The 18,649-nt window shown below is 45.2% G+C and overlaps 1 protein-coding gene across 1 annotated transcript in view; it reads left to right on the top strand.

Annotated features, from left to right (window-relative positions):
- LOC132780893 (leucine-rich repeat and fibronectin type III domain-containing protein 1-like protein) overlaps positions 1-18,649 on the top strand; it is a 91,234-nt gene that overhangs the window by 29,385 nt on the left and 43,200 nt on the right. Inside the window, exon 2 of the mRNA XM_067461083.1 lies at positions 9,317-10,730. Coding sequence (XP_067317184.1) covers positions 9,337-10,730 — 1,394 coding nt within the window. The 5' untranslated portion in view covers positions 9,317-9,336. The remainder of the gene's footprint in view (positions 1-9,316; positions 10,731-18,649) is intronic.

Raw genomic sequence — 18,649 nt, 5'->3', positions numbered from 1 at the left:
TGCTGGATAGGTTTCATCCCCTTGGAGAGCACTTTTAAAACCTGAAATAAAACCCGGACCCGGATTCGCCGCCCCCTTGACTCGGAAGCCTCCCTCCTTGCACGGGAAAGCGAACCTTCTTGACAAAGCGCAAGAGTTTTCCTTGGGTTATTTATATTCCTGTTTGTGAAGCCAGAGCCGGCGGTAGATAATCGGCTCTCGTTATTGTTGGAAGAAACAAAACGAGCGTCTCCAATTAAAGCGCAGGACACGTATATTTGCAGGGAAATCGAGGCCTGCCAATTTGTTCTCCCCATCAGATAAACTCCAGAGAGCGAGGGAGAGGGAAAAAAAGAAATGAACTGGAGGCAAAGGCAGGCGACAAGAGGATTAGAGGAAGCTCCGTCACTCTTGTTTGCAAAGTAGCTTGACTCCAAAGTGTTGGGATGGGTTTAAAGGAGGGAAAGCTGGTGTAATGGACTCGTGGCAGTTGTAGTTTTACAAGGTCTTTTGCCTTCACTGCCAAAGAAAGCTGGTGCCCCATCAAACTCAATGCTATAAGGTAATGGGAGTTGTAGTTTTACAAGGTCTTTTGCCTTCACTGCCAGAGAAAGCTAATGTCCCATCAAACTCAATGCTATGGGATAATGGGAGTTGTAGTTTTACATAGTCTCTCACCTTCTGTGCCCAACAGGGCTGGTGATCCTCCAAACACAATGCTATGGGATAGTGGGAGTTGTAGTTTTACATAGTCTCTCACCTTCTGTGCCCAACAGGGCTGGTGATCCTCCAAACACAATGCTATGGGATAGTGGGAGTTGTAGTTTTACATAGTCTCTCACCTTCTGTGCCAAACAGGGCTGGTGATCCTCCAAACACAATGCTATGGGATAGTGGGAGTTTTAGTTTTACAAGGTCGTTTGCCCTCTCTGCCAAAGACAATTGGTGCTCGACCAAACTCAATGCTATGGGATAATTGGAGTTGTAGTTTTACCTTCTGTGCCCAAGAGGGTTGGTGCCTCACTAAAGTAAGTTCTATGGGATAATGGGAATTATAGTTTTACAATGTCTATTTCCAAAGAAAGCTGGTGCTCCATTAAATTCAATGCTGTGGGATAATGGGAGTTGCAGTTTTCCGTGGTCTTTTGTTTTCTGTGCCCAAGAGGGGCAGTCCTTTGCCAAACTATAACTCTCAGGATTCCATCGCATAGAACCAAGTGAGGCTAACTGCCTTAAATCTACAGTTAGATGCTCCAAATCACCCATTACTCAAACCATTTCATGGGTGGTAATAATAATAATAATAATAATAATAATAATAATAATAATAATAATTTTATTTATTTGGCACCTTCCACAGTGCTCTCTGGTTGTAGGTGAACTACAACTCCAAAACTCAAGGTCAATGCCCATGAACAAACCCTTCCAGTATTTTCTGTTGGTCATGGGAGTTCTGTGTGCCAAGTTTGGTTCAATTCCATTGTTGGTGGAGTTCAGAATGCTCTTTGATGGTAGGTGAACTATAAATCCCAGCAGCTACAACTCCTAAATGTCAAGACCTATTTTCCCCAAACTCCACCAGTGCTCACATTTGAGCGTATTGAGTATTGGTATCAAGTTTGGTCCAGATTCATCATTGTTTGAGTCCACAGTGCTCTCTGGTTGTAGGTGAACTACAACTCCAAAACTCACGGTCAAGGCCCACCAAACCCTTCCAGTTATTTTCTGTGTGCCAAGTTTGGTTCAGTTCCATTGTTGGTGGAGTTCAGAATGCTCTTTGATTGTAGGTGAACTGTAAATCCCAGTAACTACAACTCCTAAATGTCAAGACCTATTTTCCCCAAACTCCACCAGTGTTCACATTTGAGTGTATTGAGTATTGGTACCAAGTTTGGTCCAGATTTTGTGTCCACAGTGCTCTCTGGTTGTAGGTGAACTACATCTCCAAAACTCAAGGTCAGTGCTCACCAAACCTTTCCAGTATTTTCTGTTGGTAATGGGAGTTCTGTGTGCCGTTTGGTTCAATTCCATTGCTGGTGGAGCCCAGAATGCTCTTTGATGGTAGGTGAACTATAAATCCCAGCAACTACAACTCCCAAATGACAAAATCAACCCCCCCCCCAATCCGACCAGTATTTAAATGTGGGCATATAGGGTATTTGTGCCAAAGTTGGTCCACTGAATGAAAATACATTCCGCATATCAGATATTTACATTATGATTCATAACAGTAGCAAAATGACACTTATTAAGTAGCAACGACAATAATGTGATGGTTGGGGGTCACCACAACATGAGGAAGTGTATTAAGGGGTTGCGGCATTAGAAAGGGTGAGAAACACTGGTGTAGATGCACCCCAAACCAAAATGTCCTTTTAAAAAACCTGATTATGAATCCAGAAAAATGATGAAGGCAGCTTGTTGTTGTTGTTGTTATTGTAAGCGCCATGTGGAACATTAGGCTGCATGGTGCTTGAGTAGTACGTGACGAACAGGGATTTTGTAGGATTTTGTGCCAGATTGGCCCCCCTCTGCTGCCTGCGTTTTGTCTCTAAAGGCCCCCCTAAATCCAGACCCTTTGGATGGGGTTAGACCAAGAGAAAACAAGAAACCTTTGCCGCTAAATAAATGTCTCGGAGGGCAAAGCACCGTCACGATGCGCGCAGAGGGAGAGAAATCCAATTTGTGCTCTGGAAAAAGAAAAGATGGGTTTGGAGAAGAGGAGCAAGGGTAGAGGTCTATATGGCGGAGAAGGGGGGGGTCTTATCGAATTGTAAATGAGGAGGGTTTTCGGTGACAAGGATTCAGGATTCAGCAGAAAGGAAAGCAGCAGACCTTTTCTTCCCCGGCTCCTTCTTTGCGCCGCACATAATTAACCAAAGGAATTGCGCTCTGACAAGATGTGTTGATAGCCTCTGGCAAGGAGGATGGAGCGAGGGAAGAATTACACACATGTTTTCCTAGAGAAGGAGGAGAGAACTGCTCCCAATCATCTCCCATAATGAGTATGGCGATCCAATGGAGGAGAGGGAAAAGATTTGGCCTGCATCAAGAGGAGCCTAGTGTCTAGATCCAGGGAAGTCATGCTCCCCATGCTCTATTCTGCTTTGGTTAGACCACACCTGGAACATTGTGTCCAATTCTGGGCACCACAATTCAAGAGAGATATTGACAAGCTGGAATGTGTCCAGAGGAGGGCGACTCAAATGATCAAGGGTCTGGAGAACAAGCCCTATGAGGAGCGGCTTAAGGAGCTGGCCATGTTTAGCCTGAAGAAGAGAAGGCTGAGAGGAGACATGATAGCCATATATAAACATGTGAAAGGAAGTCACAGGGAGGAGAGAGCAAGCTTCCTTTCTGCTTCCTTGCAGACTAGGACGCGGAACAATGGCTTCAAACTACAAGAAAGGAGATTCCATCTGAACGTGAGGAAGAACTTCCTGACTGTGAGAGCCGTTCAGCAGTGGAACTCTCTGCTCCAGAGTGTGGTGGAGGCTCCTTCTTTGGAAGCTTTTAAACAGAGGCTGGATGGCCATCTGTCAGGGGTGATTTGAATGCAATATTCCTGCTTCTTGGCAGAATGGGGTTGGACTGGATGGCCCATGAGGTCTCTTCCAACTCTTTGATTCTATGATTCAGGATTCAGCAGAAAGGAAAGCAGCAGACCTTTTCTTCCCCGGCTCCTTCTTTGCGCCGCACATAATTAACCAAAGGAATTGCGCTCTGACAAGATGTGTTGATAGCCTCTGGCAAGGAGGATGGAGCGAGGGAAGAATTACACACATGTTTTCCTAGAGAAGGAGGAGAGATCCGCTCCTGATCATCTGCCATAATAAGTATGGCGATCCAATGGAGGAGAGGGAAAAGGTTGGCCTGAATGGGAGAAGAGATGCTTGGTTGGCTGGAACGGTCATGGGTTCAAATCCTGCCTTCGCTCACCATAGCTCCGAGAATGTCCCTTTCCTGGAAGTCTTCCAGTCGGTGTCAACCATATTTAGTTCCAACAGACCTTACTACCTCTGAGGATGCTTGCCATAGATGCAGGCAAAACGTCAGGAGAGAATGCTTCTTGAACATGACCATATAGCCCGAAAGAAACCTACAACAACCCAGTGATTCTGGCCATGAAAGCCTTCGACAATATGTATTTAGATATCTTGTTGAAGGTTTTCATGGGTTGCTGTGAGTTTTCCGGGCTGTATGGCTATGTTCCAGTAGCATTCTCTCCTGACATTTCGCCTGCATCTGTGGCTAATGGCATCTTCAGAGGTTCTGTTGGTGATGAAGCAAGTGGGGTGTGTGTGTATATATCTTCTATATAAATAAAAATGTAATGTTCACTCATGGAATTTGTCATTACTGGACGAATTGACACCAAATTTGGACACAATATCAGGCCAACGAGTGACCATCACTCATAAAAACACTGAAAAACACAGCAGAAGAGGCTTAAAAAGCCAAAAAACAAAAATTACATTACAATTCATGCACAAAACCACATATATACACATACACACATATATACACATATACACAAATATATACACACACATATATGCATACACACACACACACACAAAACACATATACACAGACTGGGCCACAGCAACACGTGGCAGGAGACGGCTAGTGTATGTGTGAGTGTGTGTGTGTACATATATATGTAGTGTTCGTTTGTGGGATTAACATAACTCAAAAACCACTGGATCAATTGACACCAAATTTGGACACAATACACATTTCAGACCAACAAGTGACCATCACTCATAAAAACACTGAAAAACACAGCAGAAGAGGCTTAAAAGGCCAAAAAATTACATTACAATGCATGCTCAAAACCACATATATACACATACACACATATATACACATATACACAAATATATACACACACATATATGCATAGATAGATAGATAGGTAGATAGATAGATAGATAGATAGATAGATAGATAGATAGATAGATAGATAGATAGACACACACACACACACACACACAAAATACATATACACAGACTGGGCCACAGCAATGTGTGGCAGGAGACGGCTAGTGTATGTGTGAGTGTGTTTGTGTACATATATATGTAGTGTTCGTTTGTGCGATTAACATAACTCAAAAACCACTGGATCAATTGACACCAAATTTGGACACAATACACATTTCAGACCAACAAGTGACCATCACTCATAAAAACACTGGAAAACATAGCAGAAGAGACTTGAAAAGTAAAAAAACAAATTATACAATACAACGCATGCGCATAACCACATACACATATATATACGCAAACTTACTTACTTACTTAGGCGATCCCTCGTTGGACGAGTAAGATGGTCTTCCATTATGGATTTCCCTGTGGATCCGTATGTGGCTGTGGAGCCCTATTCTTGCTCTGCATCTTCTTCCGCAGTGAGGGCATTGGTTTCCAGGTGGAAGGCGGTCCCGGTCGGGGTTGGCTTGACGCGCCTTCCTCCTGGCACATTTCTCTCTTTCACCCTCCACTCGTGCCTCCTCAAATTCTGCAGCACTGCTGGTCACAGCTGTCCTCCAGCTGGAGCGCTCAAGGACCAGGGCTTCCCAGTTCTCAGTGTCTATTCCACAGTTTTTAAGGTTGGCTTTGAGCCCATCTTTCAATCTCTTTTCCTGTCCACCAACGTTTCGTTTTCTGTTCTTGAGTTCGGAGTAGAGCAACTGCTTTGGGAGACGGTGGTCAGGCATCCGGACAACGTGGCCGGCCCAGCGGAGTTGATGTTGGAGGACCATTGCTTCAATGCTGGTGGTCTTTGCTTCTTCGAGCACACTGACATTTGTCCGCTTGTCTTCTCAGGAGATTTGCAGGATTTTCCGAAGGCAGCGCTGATGGAATCGTTCCAGGAGTTGCATGTGATGTCTGTAGACAGTCCATGTCTCACAGGCATAGAGCAGGGTTGGGAGGACAATAGCTTTATAGACGCAAACACACATATACACAAATATATACACATACATACACACACAAAACACATATACACAGCAACGTGTGGCAGGGGATGGCATATATGTATATGGAGTGTCCATCAGAAACAGAGAACTGGAAAGGAGGGATGGTCCATTGTACTATGTCTCTGAAGGCCAGGGTTCAAATCCTCACTCTGGAGACCATGGTTCAAACCCTCATTGGGCAAGTCACAATCTCTCAGCCTTCCAAGAATGCAATGGCAAAGCTCTTCTGAACATGAGGCTTTGAGGCTGCTGTTGAAGGCTTTCATGGGTTGCTGTGATGTTTTCTGGCTCAGTGGCCATGTTCCAGCAGGATTCTCTCCTGACGTTTTGCCTCCATTTGTGGCTAATGGCATCTTCAGAGGTTCTGTTGGGGTGAAGCAAGTGGTGTGTTGCGTCTGTCTCTCTATCTACCTACCTATCTATCTATCTATCTATCTATCTATCTATCTATCTATATCTAATCTATCTATCTCTGGGGTGCTCCATGCAGTGATGCTGGCCACATGACCTTGGAGGTGTCTACGGACAACGCCGGCTCTTCATCTTAGAGATGGAGATAAGCACCAACACCCAGAGTCGGACACGACTGGACTTAATGTCAAGGGAAAACCTTTACCTTTTACTATATATCTGAGGAGTGTCCATTCAGAAACAGAGAACTGGAAAGGAGGGATGGTCCATTGGACTATGTCTCTGGAGACCATTGTTCAAATCCTTACCCTGAAGACCCCCATGGTTCGAACCCCCATTGGGGAAGTCACACTCTCTCAACCTTGCAGGAAGGCAATGGCAAAGCTCTTCTGAACAAATCTTGCCAGGAAAACCATGTAAGAGAGTCACTTTGGGGTTGCCATAGTTTGGTAATGACTAGAAGACACACAATAATGAGAATTATTCAGAAGAGCTTTGCCATGGCCTTCTTGCAAGGTTGAGAGAGTGTGACTTGCTCAATGGAGGTTCAAACCATGGTCTCCAGAGAAAGGATTTGAACCGTGGACTCCAGAGACATAGTGTAATGTACCATCTCTCCTTTCCAATTCTCTGTTTCAGAACTAAACTGGCATCCCCTCCAAGTCTCTCAATTTGGGAGAAAACATTCTGGTTCATTCTCTACCATCCCATTTGTTCAGACGATATCAAAATGTCCCTGTTTCCTCCCACTATCCTTAATTTGTCCTCAGCTTATTTCAGTTCCCGCCAAGTGACTTCAAAAAGCAAAAGGGATTTGCGTTTCATTAACTCAGCAGTTGAAAATAAGACAAAATTTTCCTGCTTGGTGGAATGGGGTTGGACTAGATGGCCTTTAGGGGTCCATTTCAACTCTGTTATTTTGTGATTCTAAATATGTTGACATAGGATTATTAATAAGGAGTTTCATTAACTCAGCAGTTGAAAATAAGAGAAAATATTCCTGCTTGGTGGAATGGGGTTGGACTAGATGGCCTTTAGGGGTCCATTCCAACTCTGTTATTTTGTGATTCTAAATGTTTTGACATAGGATTATTAATAAGGACCGTCCTGCAAAAATGGGACACTTGTCCAAATGATACCCCGTAGCATAATTTGCACTGGCTGGGCATCAGAATATATGGGAATGCCTTTACGGAGTTAAATGCGATTATTTATTGATTTATCGTGTCAGGAGCAAACCGAACAGCTGTATTGCATTAAAACAAACAAACAAACAAACAAGACACAAAGTTTGCAAGCTTGGTAGTTGATTAAATGTCCTTTGACCAGTATCTGGCCACTTGGAGTGCCTCTGGTGTTGCTGCAAGAAGGTCCTCCCTTGTGCATGTGGCAGGGCTCAGGTTGCATTGCAGCAGATGGTCAGTGGTTTGCTCTTCTCCACACTCACATGTCATGGATTCCACTTTGTAGCCTCATTTCTGAAGGTTGGCTCTGCATCTTCTGGTGCCAGAGCGCAGTCTTCCAAGTTGCCCAGTTTTCTGTGTGCCCAGGGGGGAGTCTCTCAGAAGCGACACAACAAGATGAGCCCACTGCAAACAAGATCACTCTGCTGGCTGTTGTATTGGATCACACATAAAGTGTTTAGGGCTCTGTGATTTATCGGCGAATAATGCGTGCAGATCCCAGTAGGGTGGCCTTTTGCAGCTGGCAGATGGTCATTTTGTCAGCGCTGATTGTGTTTAAGTCCTTTGACCAGTATCTGGCCACTTGGAGTGCCTCTGGTGTTGCCGAAAGGAGGTCCTCCATTGTGCATGTGGCTGGGCTCAGGCTGCATTGCAGCAGGCTCTTCTCCACACTCACATGTCGTGGACTCCACTTTGTGGCCCCATTTCTTAAGGTTGGCTCTGCATCTCGTGGTGCCAGAGTGCAGTCTGTTCAGTACCTTCCAAGTCCCCCAGTTTTCTGTGTGCCCAGGGGGGAGTCTCCCATTTGGCGTCAGCCATTGATTGAGGTTCTGGGTTTGACCCTGCCATATTTGGACTCTTGCTTGCTGAGGTGTTCCAGCGAGTGTCTCTGTGGATCTTAGGAAGTAATTTCTTGATTTAAGTCTTTGGCGTGCTGGCTGATGCCCAAACAGGGGATAGGCCGGAGATGTCACTGCCTTGGTCCTTTCACTATTGGTTGCTACTTCCTGGCGGATATCAGGTGGTACAATACCAACTCAACAGTGTAATTTCTCCAGTGGTATTGGGGGTAGACATCCTGTTGTAATGTGGCATGTCTCAGTAAGAGCCACATCCACTGTTTTAGCGTGATGAGATGTGTTCCACACTGGGCATGCGTACTCAGCAGCAGAGTAGCATAGCGCAAGGGCAGATGTCTTCACTGTGTCTGGTTGTGATCCCCAGGTTGTGCCAATCAGCTTTCGTATGACATTGTTTGAGCGCCCACTTTTTGCTTTGGTCCTTTCACTATTGGCTGCTACTTCCTGGTGGATGTCAGGTGGTACAATACCAACTAAACTGTGTAATTTCTCCAGTGGTATTGGGTGTAGACATCCTGTTGTAATGTGGCATGTCTCATTAAGAGCCACATCCACTGTTTTAGCGTGGTGAGATGTGTTCCACACTGGGCATGTGTACCCAGCAGCAGAGTAGCAAAGCGCAAGGGCAGATGTCTTCACTGTGTCTGGTTGTGATCCCCAGGTTGTGCCAGTCAGCTTTCATATGATATTGTTTCTAGCGCCACTTTTTGCTTGATATTCAGGCAGTGCTTCTTATAGGTCAGAGAATGGCTAAATGTGGTGATGGTGTTTTTCTGGATGGCTCTTGGGGTTGGACTGGGTGGTCCGTGGGGTCCCTTCCAACTCTGTGATTCTGTGATTGTTTGATTCTATGATTCTCCTGATGACTTGCTGTTCTCTTTCCTCTCTTTCCTTCTTGTAGGGCTCCCTTCTGACGGCACCATGGAGCGCCTGCTGCTGCTGTGCCTCTTGGTGCTCCTCAGCAGTTTGCTGGCCCGATCCCAGGTTTGTCCCAAGCGCTGCATGTGCCAGAACCTCTCTCCATCCCTGGCCATCCTTTGCACCAAGACGGGCCTCCTCTTCGTGCCCACCGTCATCGACCGGCGCACGGTGGAGCTGCGCCTGACGGACAACTTCATCACCGTCATCCGCCGCAAGGACTTCTCCAACATGACCAGCTTGGTCCACCTCACTCTGTCCCGCAACACCATCAGCCAGATCCTGCCCTACGCCTTCGCCGACCTGCGGGGCTTACGGGCCCTCCACTTGGACAACAACCGCCTCCTCCTGATTGGCCCTGACCAGCTCAAAGGCTTGCCCAACCTGCGCCACCTCATCCTCAGCAACAACCAGCTGCAGGACATCTCCCCTGGAGCCTTTGATGACTTTGCGGCCACCTTGGAGGATCTGGACCTCTCCTACAACAACCTGGTGCAGGTGCCTTGGGACACCATCCGCCGCCTCAACAACGTCAACTCCCTCAACCTCGACCACAACTTGATCGATTACGTCCCCGAAGGGGTCTTTACCAACCTCCTCAAGCTGGCCCGCTTGGACATGACCTCCAACAAGCTCAAGAAGATCCCGCCGGATCCTCTTTTCCTCCGAATCCCTGTCTATGCCAAGTCAAAAGGTTCCCCGCTCTCCTCCTTGGTCCTCAGCTTTGGGGGGAACCCATTGCATTGCAATTGCGAGTTGTTGTGGTTGCGGAGGCTCACCCGAGAGGACGACTTGGAGACCTGCGCTTCTCCTCCAGACCTTCTTGGGAAATACTTTTGGACCATACCTGAGGAGGAGTTTATATGTGAGACCCCATTCATCACCCGTCACACGGGGCCTTTGGTGGTGACGGAAGGAGAAGGGGCCGTCCTTCGTTGTCGTGGGGTGGGCGATCCAGAGCCTTCCATCCATTGGGTCTCCAGGGAGGGCAAGGTCATCGCCAACACCTCCCGGACCATCTCCTATGACAATGGCACGCTGGAGATTCTCATTGCCACTGTCCAGGACAATGGGAACTTCACCTGTATTGCTTCCAACGCTGCTGGAGAAGCCACCACCACTGTTGAGTTGGTGGTCAACCCGTTGCCTCAACTCTCCAACGGCACAGGGTCCAAGCTGCCCGAGGCCGCGGGGCCCTCCGACATCCTCACCTCGGCCAAAGCCGCTCTCCCCATCGGTGCCAATGAAACGGGGGCCTCTCCGGACAAAGGAGTGGTGGCTTCCGAAGTCACCTCTTCCTCGGTGCTCATCCGGTGGTACCCTCCATGGCACGTTCCCGGCATCCGGATGTACCAGATCCAATACAACAGTTCCTCCGATGACATCTTAGTCTATAGGTGAGTTGCTTTTGGGATTTGGAATGGAAAGGTTTGGGATACGTCCAGTGGGTCTTCCAGTGTGGTTCCATGGTCAACTTGGTTGGAAGAAGTAGCAACACTTGTATACAGTGGTCCCTCGCTACTTTGCGGTTTGCTTTACGCAGACTCACTGTTTTACGGGTTTCTGCAAATCTTAATATAAAATATTTATGTACATTTATTTATTTATTTATTTGTCATGTCAGAACAACCAGTCTAACAGAACAAAGCAAACAAACAGAGAAATACACAACTTGTGAGTTTGGTAGCTGGTTAAATGTCCTTTGACCAGTATCTGGCCACTTGGAGTGCTTCCGGTGTTGCTGCAAGAAGGTCCTCAATTGTGCATGTGGCAGGGCTCAGGTTGCATTGCAGCAGGTGGTCAGTGGTTTGTTCTTCTCCACACTCGCAGGTCGAGGATTCCACTTTGTAGCCCCATTTCTGAAGGTTGGCTCTGCATCTCGTGGTGCCAGAGCGCAGTCTGTTCAGCGCCTTCCAAGTCGCCCCGTCTTCTGTGTGCCCAGGAGGGAGTCTCTCATTTGGTATCAGCCATTGGTTGAGGTGCTGGGTTTGAGCCTGCCACTTTTGGACTCTCGCTTGCTGAGGTGTTCCAGCGAGTGTCTCTGTAGATCTTAGAAAGCTATGTCTAGATTTAAGTCATTGACGTGCTGGCTGATACCCAAACAGGGGATGAGCTGGAGATGTCTCTGCCTTGGTCCTTTCACTATTGGCTGCTACTTCCCGGCGGATATCAGGTGGTGCAATACCGGCTAAGCAGTGTAATTTCTCCAGTGGTGTAGGGCGCAGACACCCCGTGATAATGTGGCATGTCTCATTAAGAGCCACATCCACTGTTTTAGTGTAGTGAGATGTGTTCCACACTGGGCATGCGTACTCAGCAGCAGAGTAGCACAGCGCAAGGGCAGATGTCTTCACTGTGTCTGGTTGTGATCCCCAGGTTGTGCCAGTCAGCTTTCGTATGATATTGTTTATAGCACCCACTTTTTGCTTGATGTTCAGGCAGTGCTTCTTGTAGGTCAGAGCACGGTCCAGAGTGACTCCCAGGTATTTGGGTGTGCTGCAATGCTCCAGTGGGATTCCTTCCCAGGTGATCTTTATGTACAATATAGTGGGCTTCAGAAAGGGAGGCTGGTGTGCGTGCTGGAACTCCCTCCACCGGCTCCACTTGCCCTCCCGCCACTTGGAGCACTTGTGAGGCCACTCTTCCCGGCCCAGGCAGGCATCCTTGGGATGGGCCGGGAGGAGTGGCCGCACAAGTGCTCCAAGTCATGGGAGGGCAAGCGGAGCCGGCGGAGGGAGTTCCAGCCCACACACCAGCCTCCCCTTCTGAGGTATACTAAAATAATGTATAAATATGAAAATTAATATAGTGTCCTTACTTTGCGGATTTTCACTTTTCGTGGGTGGTCCTGGAACGGAACACCCACGATAAGTGAAGTCACACTGAATAGAGCAGTTCGAGACAAAGGGAATCCTGCTGTCTTTATTTTTCATCTCTGGTTTTTAGAATGATATAATTGAAGGTATTTTGCTTCCTGCCTGCATTGAGAGGTCACTTTACCCCTTCTTCCCAAAAGTCTGTAGTGCTTTATTACCTTTTTAGAAGGGAGCATCGAGAGGCTTTTCTCTGTCTCTAGAGGCCTTCCATACAGATATGAGATCCAGTATTAGGGACTCCTTTTACCAACGTTAGTTGACTTTCTTTTGCCTACCTACTCTTTGATCTGTAGGTCACTTTCCTCTCTTCCCCAAAGTCTTTAGTGATGTGGCAGCAAAAAAAGCCAATGGGATTTTGGCCTGCATCAATAGGAGCCTAGTGTCTAGATCTAAGGAAGTAATGCTCCCCATGCTCTATTCCGCTTTGGCTAGACCACACCTGGAATATTGTGTCCAATTCTGGGCACCACAATTGAAGAGAGAGATTGACAAGCTGGAATGTGTCCAGAGGAGGGTGACTAAAATGATCAAGGGTCTGGAGACCAAGCCCTATGAGGAGCAGCTTAAGGAGCTGGGCATGTTTAGCCTGAAGAAGAGAAGGATGAGAGGAGATATGATAGCCATGGATAAATATGTCAGAGGAAGCCACAGGGAGGAGGAAGCAAGCTTGTTTTCTGCTTCCCTGGAGACTAGGATGCGGAACAATGGCTTCAAACTACAAGAGAGTAGATTCCATCTGAACATGAGGAAGAGCTTCCTGACGGTGAGAGCAGTTCAGCAGTGGAACTCTCTGCCCCGGAGTGTGGTGGAGGCTCCTTCCTTGGCAGCTTTTAAACAGAGCCTGGATAGCCATCTGTCAGGGGTGCTTTGAATGCAATATTCCTGCTTCTTGGCAGAATGGGGTTGGACTGGATGGCCCATGAGGTCTCTTCCAACTCTATGATTCTATGATTCTACTATGCTGTGTCCAGGTTGGTTCACGAGGTGCTCTGCTATGGCTGACTTCTCTGGTTGAAGTAGTCTGCAGTGCCTTTCATGTTCCTTGATTTGTGTTTGGGCAATGCTGCTGCGTTTGGTGGTCCCTATGTAGACTTGTCCACAGCTGCATGGTACATGGCAGACTCCTGCAGGTACATGGTAGACTCCTGCCTACACTGCACTCTATTATAGGTACCAAATATTCTACAAGTGGTAAGTATTGCACCACAACCAAGGACTGGGAAGGCTTTCAGTCTTAAACGAGGGACCAAATTTGTGTTGATTTATTTGGGTATAATTCTGGGTTATTGTTTGCATGTTTCCTTTTTGGACAGGCTCTCTTATAGCCCCTTGCATCCTATACAAAGACTATATATATATATACAGCATGTTGGACTAGGATGCTGGTTCAAATCCCAGCTCAGCCATGGAAGTTCACCATGACCTTGAGTCACACTCTCTCAGCCTCAGGGGAAGCCAAGGGCAACTTCCTTGGAGTGCATTTGGACACAAACATCCTGTGATAGTGATGGGGAGATATTGGAAAAATAGATATTTATTTATGCATATATTGCATGTACATTACAAGCATTGAAATGTAAGGGAAAAAAATCAAGTTCTCTCTGTATCAGAAACCCAAGCTGACAGGACAAGCCAAGCTGCTGTCCAGGCACAGCAAGAGGGAGGTGAACATTCCAGGAAGGGGGACAGGTTATCTATACAGAGACTGGTACAATATAGCGTCTAACTTCTAAGTAAGGAGCCTATCTCTCTCCCTCCTGATAGGTCAAAGTAGGCCCCTTGATTGATTACTGTAAGCTCGGAAGCTCCAACTGGTCCAACGATCAACAGCCAGGATGCTAATGGGGGCCCCTTACAGAGAGAGGTCAACCCTCCTGTTTAAGGAACTCCACTGGCTGCCGTTTATATTCCGAGCCCAATTTAAGGTGCAGGTGCTTACCTACAAAGCCCTGAACGGCTTCGGTCATCTGGAGAGGCCCTGCTCGTGATCCCACCGGCTTCACAAGCGCGCTTGGTGGGGACGCGGGACAGGGCCTTTTCCGTAGTGGCCCCCCAACTCTGGAACACCCTCCCCAAAGACCCTTCATTGGCTATCTTCAGAAAGAACTTAAAAACCTGGCTTTTCCGATGCGCCTTCCCAGCTTAAGAAATCTCCACTATCGAGTCCCACAAGCACTTTACCAGAACCAATGATTGCTGCACACCGCACATCGCACTTGCCCTAGTAACCCTTTATACACCTTCTGTCAAATCAGCACTTTTAATCCTTGTACCCACCTTTTTGGCCCGGGCCAGTTTTATTGTGTTTTAATGTACTGTGCTTGTTGTTTACTTTGCTTTAATTTGTTTTAAATTGTTGATTTGCTTGATTGTATTGTTATGTTGTGTTGTTGAGGCCTCGGCCTATGTAAGCCGCATCGAATCCTTTAGGAGATGCTAGCGGGGTACAAATAAAGTTTAATAATAATAATAATAATAATAATAATAATAATAAGCTGTAAGCTGTATGCTGTTCTTTAGAACGAAATACAGAGACATGCCTTTTGTATGTTGGAAGATAGAATTTGATATTTCTATGATGCTAAAGTGATGCAGAGAATGATGTCAATGTATGTAGAAGCATGTTTCTTTGTTTGCCTTGATTTGGAGGGTATAAAAGACACAGTCAACGCCTTTATCAGGCACTCTGGTTGCTTTTGGACACAGCTCCACTCCAGGGTCCCAGCTGGAAATAAAGCCGTACTTTTCTTTCTCCAGAAGGATGTTATCTCTCCTATCATGCTACTACAATAGGTTCCCTTTAGGATTGCTGTTAAGTCCAAAAGTAGTGGAAGGCACACAGCAACAAGGAACCAGGTGGTTTTGTTTAGGGTTGGTCCCTTTGCCCATTTGGATTTGCAAATCTTAGACATTTCCGAACACTCTTCATGGAGGATGCATTGCCGTAATCCAGTTGGTTCTCAACCTTCCTAATGCCGTGACCCCTTAATGCAGTTCATCATGTTGTGGTGACCCCCAATCATAAAATTATTTTCATTGCTACTTCATAACACTAATTTTGCTACTGTTATGAATTGCAACGTAAACATCTGATATGCAGGATGTATTTTCATTCATTGGACCAAATTTGGCACAAATACCTGATATGCCCAAATTTGAATACTAGTGGGGTTAAGAGGGGATTGATTTTGTCATTTGGGAGTTGTATTTGCTGGGATTTATAGTTCACCTACAATCAAAGGGCATTCCGAACTTCATCAACAATGGAATTGAATTGAATCAAACTTGCCACATGGAACTCCCAAGACCAACACAAAATACTGAAAGGGTTTGGTGTGCACTGACCTTGATTTTTAGAGTTGTAGTTCATCTACATCAGAGAGCACTGTGGACTCAAATGATGGAGGATCTGGATCAAACTTGGCACAAATCCCCAATATGCTCAAATGTGAATGTTGGGGAGTTTGGGAAAAGTTCAGTGGTTCTCAACCTTTCTAATGCAGAAGGAGGCAAGGGACGGGCGGATGGCTGCGCGCAGGACCTAGGCGCCCTGGGAAGATCAGGAGGAAGAGCCTACCAGGAGTGCCATTGGTTCAGGGGGGTCGGCTGCCATTTTTGAGGGGGCGTGGCCAGCCAAGGCGGCTTTGTGACCCTCAGAAAATGGCCGAACGACCCCCCGAGGGGTCGCGACCTCCAGGTTGAGAACCGCTGCCATAATCCAACTGCAGTGTAACAAAGAATTCTCTAAAATTCTATCATTCAGGTGAGTGGACTAGAGCTCCCCAATAGTCTTAAGTACATCACCAACCTCCAATTCCCAGGTGTAGGATGGAGCCATGACAGTTAAAGTGGGAGAACGGTACTGAATTGCTGCAGTTGAAATCAATACCATCTCCCTCTTTGCTCTGCTCTAGAAATCCTTTTGGTCACGGAGCATTTAGGAGGAATCAAGAAGGGGCCTGTTTCTCTTTTTACTACGAAGCTGAGCATGATCTCCTCCCACTGTTTGGAGATCGGTTTTTGTGGAAAGAGAAATGGAAAAACACTGGCACACATTTCCCTGCCTCGTGTTGGGGATGGAGTAGCTAGCCGTGTTATGTACTCACTCGGAGTAAATGACTCACTGGAAACAAAAAGGGGAAAGAGGCAGTTTAACATGGATGTCTATTGATAAGGAGAGATGCAGATTGAGATGGAAATTTCCTTGTTTACTGCCCAGCCATGGTTTGCTGTGTGCCTTCAAGTCCTTTCTGAGGGCCTTTCCACACAGCCTTTTTACCCCAGGATATATATCAAGGCAGAAAATCCCACATTATTATTATTATTATTATTATTATTATTATTATTATTATTGGCTTGTAGGTTTTTTTTGGGCTATATGGCCTTGGTCTAGAGGCATTCTCTCCTGACATTTCGCCTGCATCTATGGCAAGCATCCTCAGAGGTAGTGAGGTCTGTTGGAAGTAGGAAAATTGGGTTTATATATCTGTGGAATGACCAGGATGGGACAAAGGACTCTTGTCTGCTGGAGCTAGGTGAGATTATTATTATTATTATTATTATTAATGACATTTGTAAATGTGGACTCAGATAACCCAGTTTGAAGCAGATATCTTGGGTTTTTCTGCCTTGATATCCTGGGATATTTGCTTGCTTATTTAGGCGATCCCCTGTAGCTCGAGGATGATGGTCTTCCAGATGTGATGTCTTGGCGGTGCGTTTGTAGGTGGCTGTGGAGCCCTATTCTTGACCCACATGTTCTCCCATAGTGAGGACATCGGTTTCCAGATTGTCAGGGTTGGATTGACATGACTTCCTCTTGGCACATTTCTCCCTTTCGCCCTCCATTCGTGCCTCTTCAAATTCTGCAGCACTGCTGGTCACAGCTGACCTCCAACTGGAGTGCTCAAGGGCCAGGGCTTCCCTGTTCTCAGTGTCTATGCCACAGTTTTTAAGGTTGGCTTTGAGCCCATCTTTAAATCTCTTTTCCTGTCTTCCAACATTGAGAGTACTCAAAGGCCAGGGCTTCCCAGTTCTCGGTCTGGGATATAGAGCTGTGTGGAAGGGCCCTAAGGCTCAATCTACACTTCCATATATTCCAGATTATCAACTCAGATACCTATTTGGATAACTCAGTGTCCATAAATAATTTATTATTATTATTATTATTATTATTATTATTATTGGGTTGTTGTAGGTTTTTTCGGGCTATATGGCCAAGTACCTCTGAGGATGCTTGCCATAGATGCAGGCGAAACGTCAGGAGAGAATGCCACTAGAACATGGCCATATAGCCCGAAAAAACCTACAACAACCCAGTGATTCCGGTCATGAAAGCCTTCGACAATACATTATTATTATTATTATTATTATTATTATTATTATTATTATGTGTTACCTGCCTATCTTGTTAAGAGTTTCTACTGTAATAGTAGTAGTAGTAATAATAATAATAATATATGTTAATGATACCATTATAATATAATATAATAATATATCTGCCTGTCTGGTTAACAAGAGTGGCTACTGTAATAATAACAATAATAACTATAATATAATGCAATTATTAGAATCATAGAATCAAAGAGTTGGAAGAGGCCATCCAGTCCAACCCCATTCTGCCAAGAAGCAGGAATATTGCATTCAAATCACCCCTGACAGATGGCCATCCAGCCTCTGCTTAAAAGCCTCCAAAGAAGGAGCCTTCACCACATTCCAGGGCAGAGAGTTCCACTGTTGAACAGCTCTCACAGTCAGGAAGTTCTTCCTCATGTTCAGATGGAATCTCCTATTATTGTCATAATTGTAATAATAACAATAATAATAATATAATGGAATTATAATATAACAATAAAATACTTATTATATAATAATATGTTGTATGTGTTACCTGCCTATCTGGTTAAGAGTGTCTACGGTAATAGTAGTAGTAGTTGTAGTAGTAGTAGTAATATGTTATAATAATACAATTATAATATTATATAATAATAATTATATAATAATATATTTTATATGTTACCTGCCTGATTAACAAGAGTGGCTACTGTAATAATAACAATAATAACTATAATTTAATGCAATCATTATTGTCATACTTGTAATAATAATAATAAAATAATATAATGTAATTATAATTTAATAATATAATAATTCTTATATAATAATATATTTTATGTGCTAATTGCCTATCTGAGTTATTATTATTATTATTATTATTATTATTATTATACCTGCCTATCTGGTTAAATAATAATAATAATAGTAATAATAATTTTAGTTGAACTGGATTATTTGACTCTACACTGCCATATTCTGTAATCCAGTTCAAATATGATAAGATGGATTCTATATGTTGGTATTGACGGGTCCTGACATTACAGCCCTATGGCAAATTGATCATGGAGTTTTCTCATTTATGTGTCAGACTGGATGGCCTTTAG

The sequence above is a fragment of the Anolis sagrei genome, chromosome X (genome assembly GCF_037176765.1).
Source record: "Anolis sagrei isolate rAnoSag1 chromosome X, rAnoSag1.mat, whole genome shotgun sequence".
NCBI classification, from domain to species: Eukaryota; Metazoa; Chordata; class Lepidosauria; order Squamata; family Dactyloidae; genus Anolis; species Anolis sagrei.
This window is presented reverse-complemented; position numbering and strand designations above follow the sequence as displayed.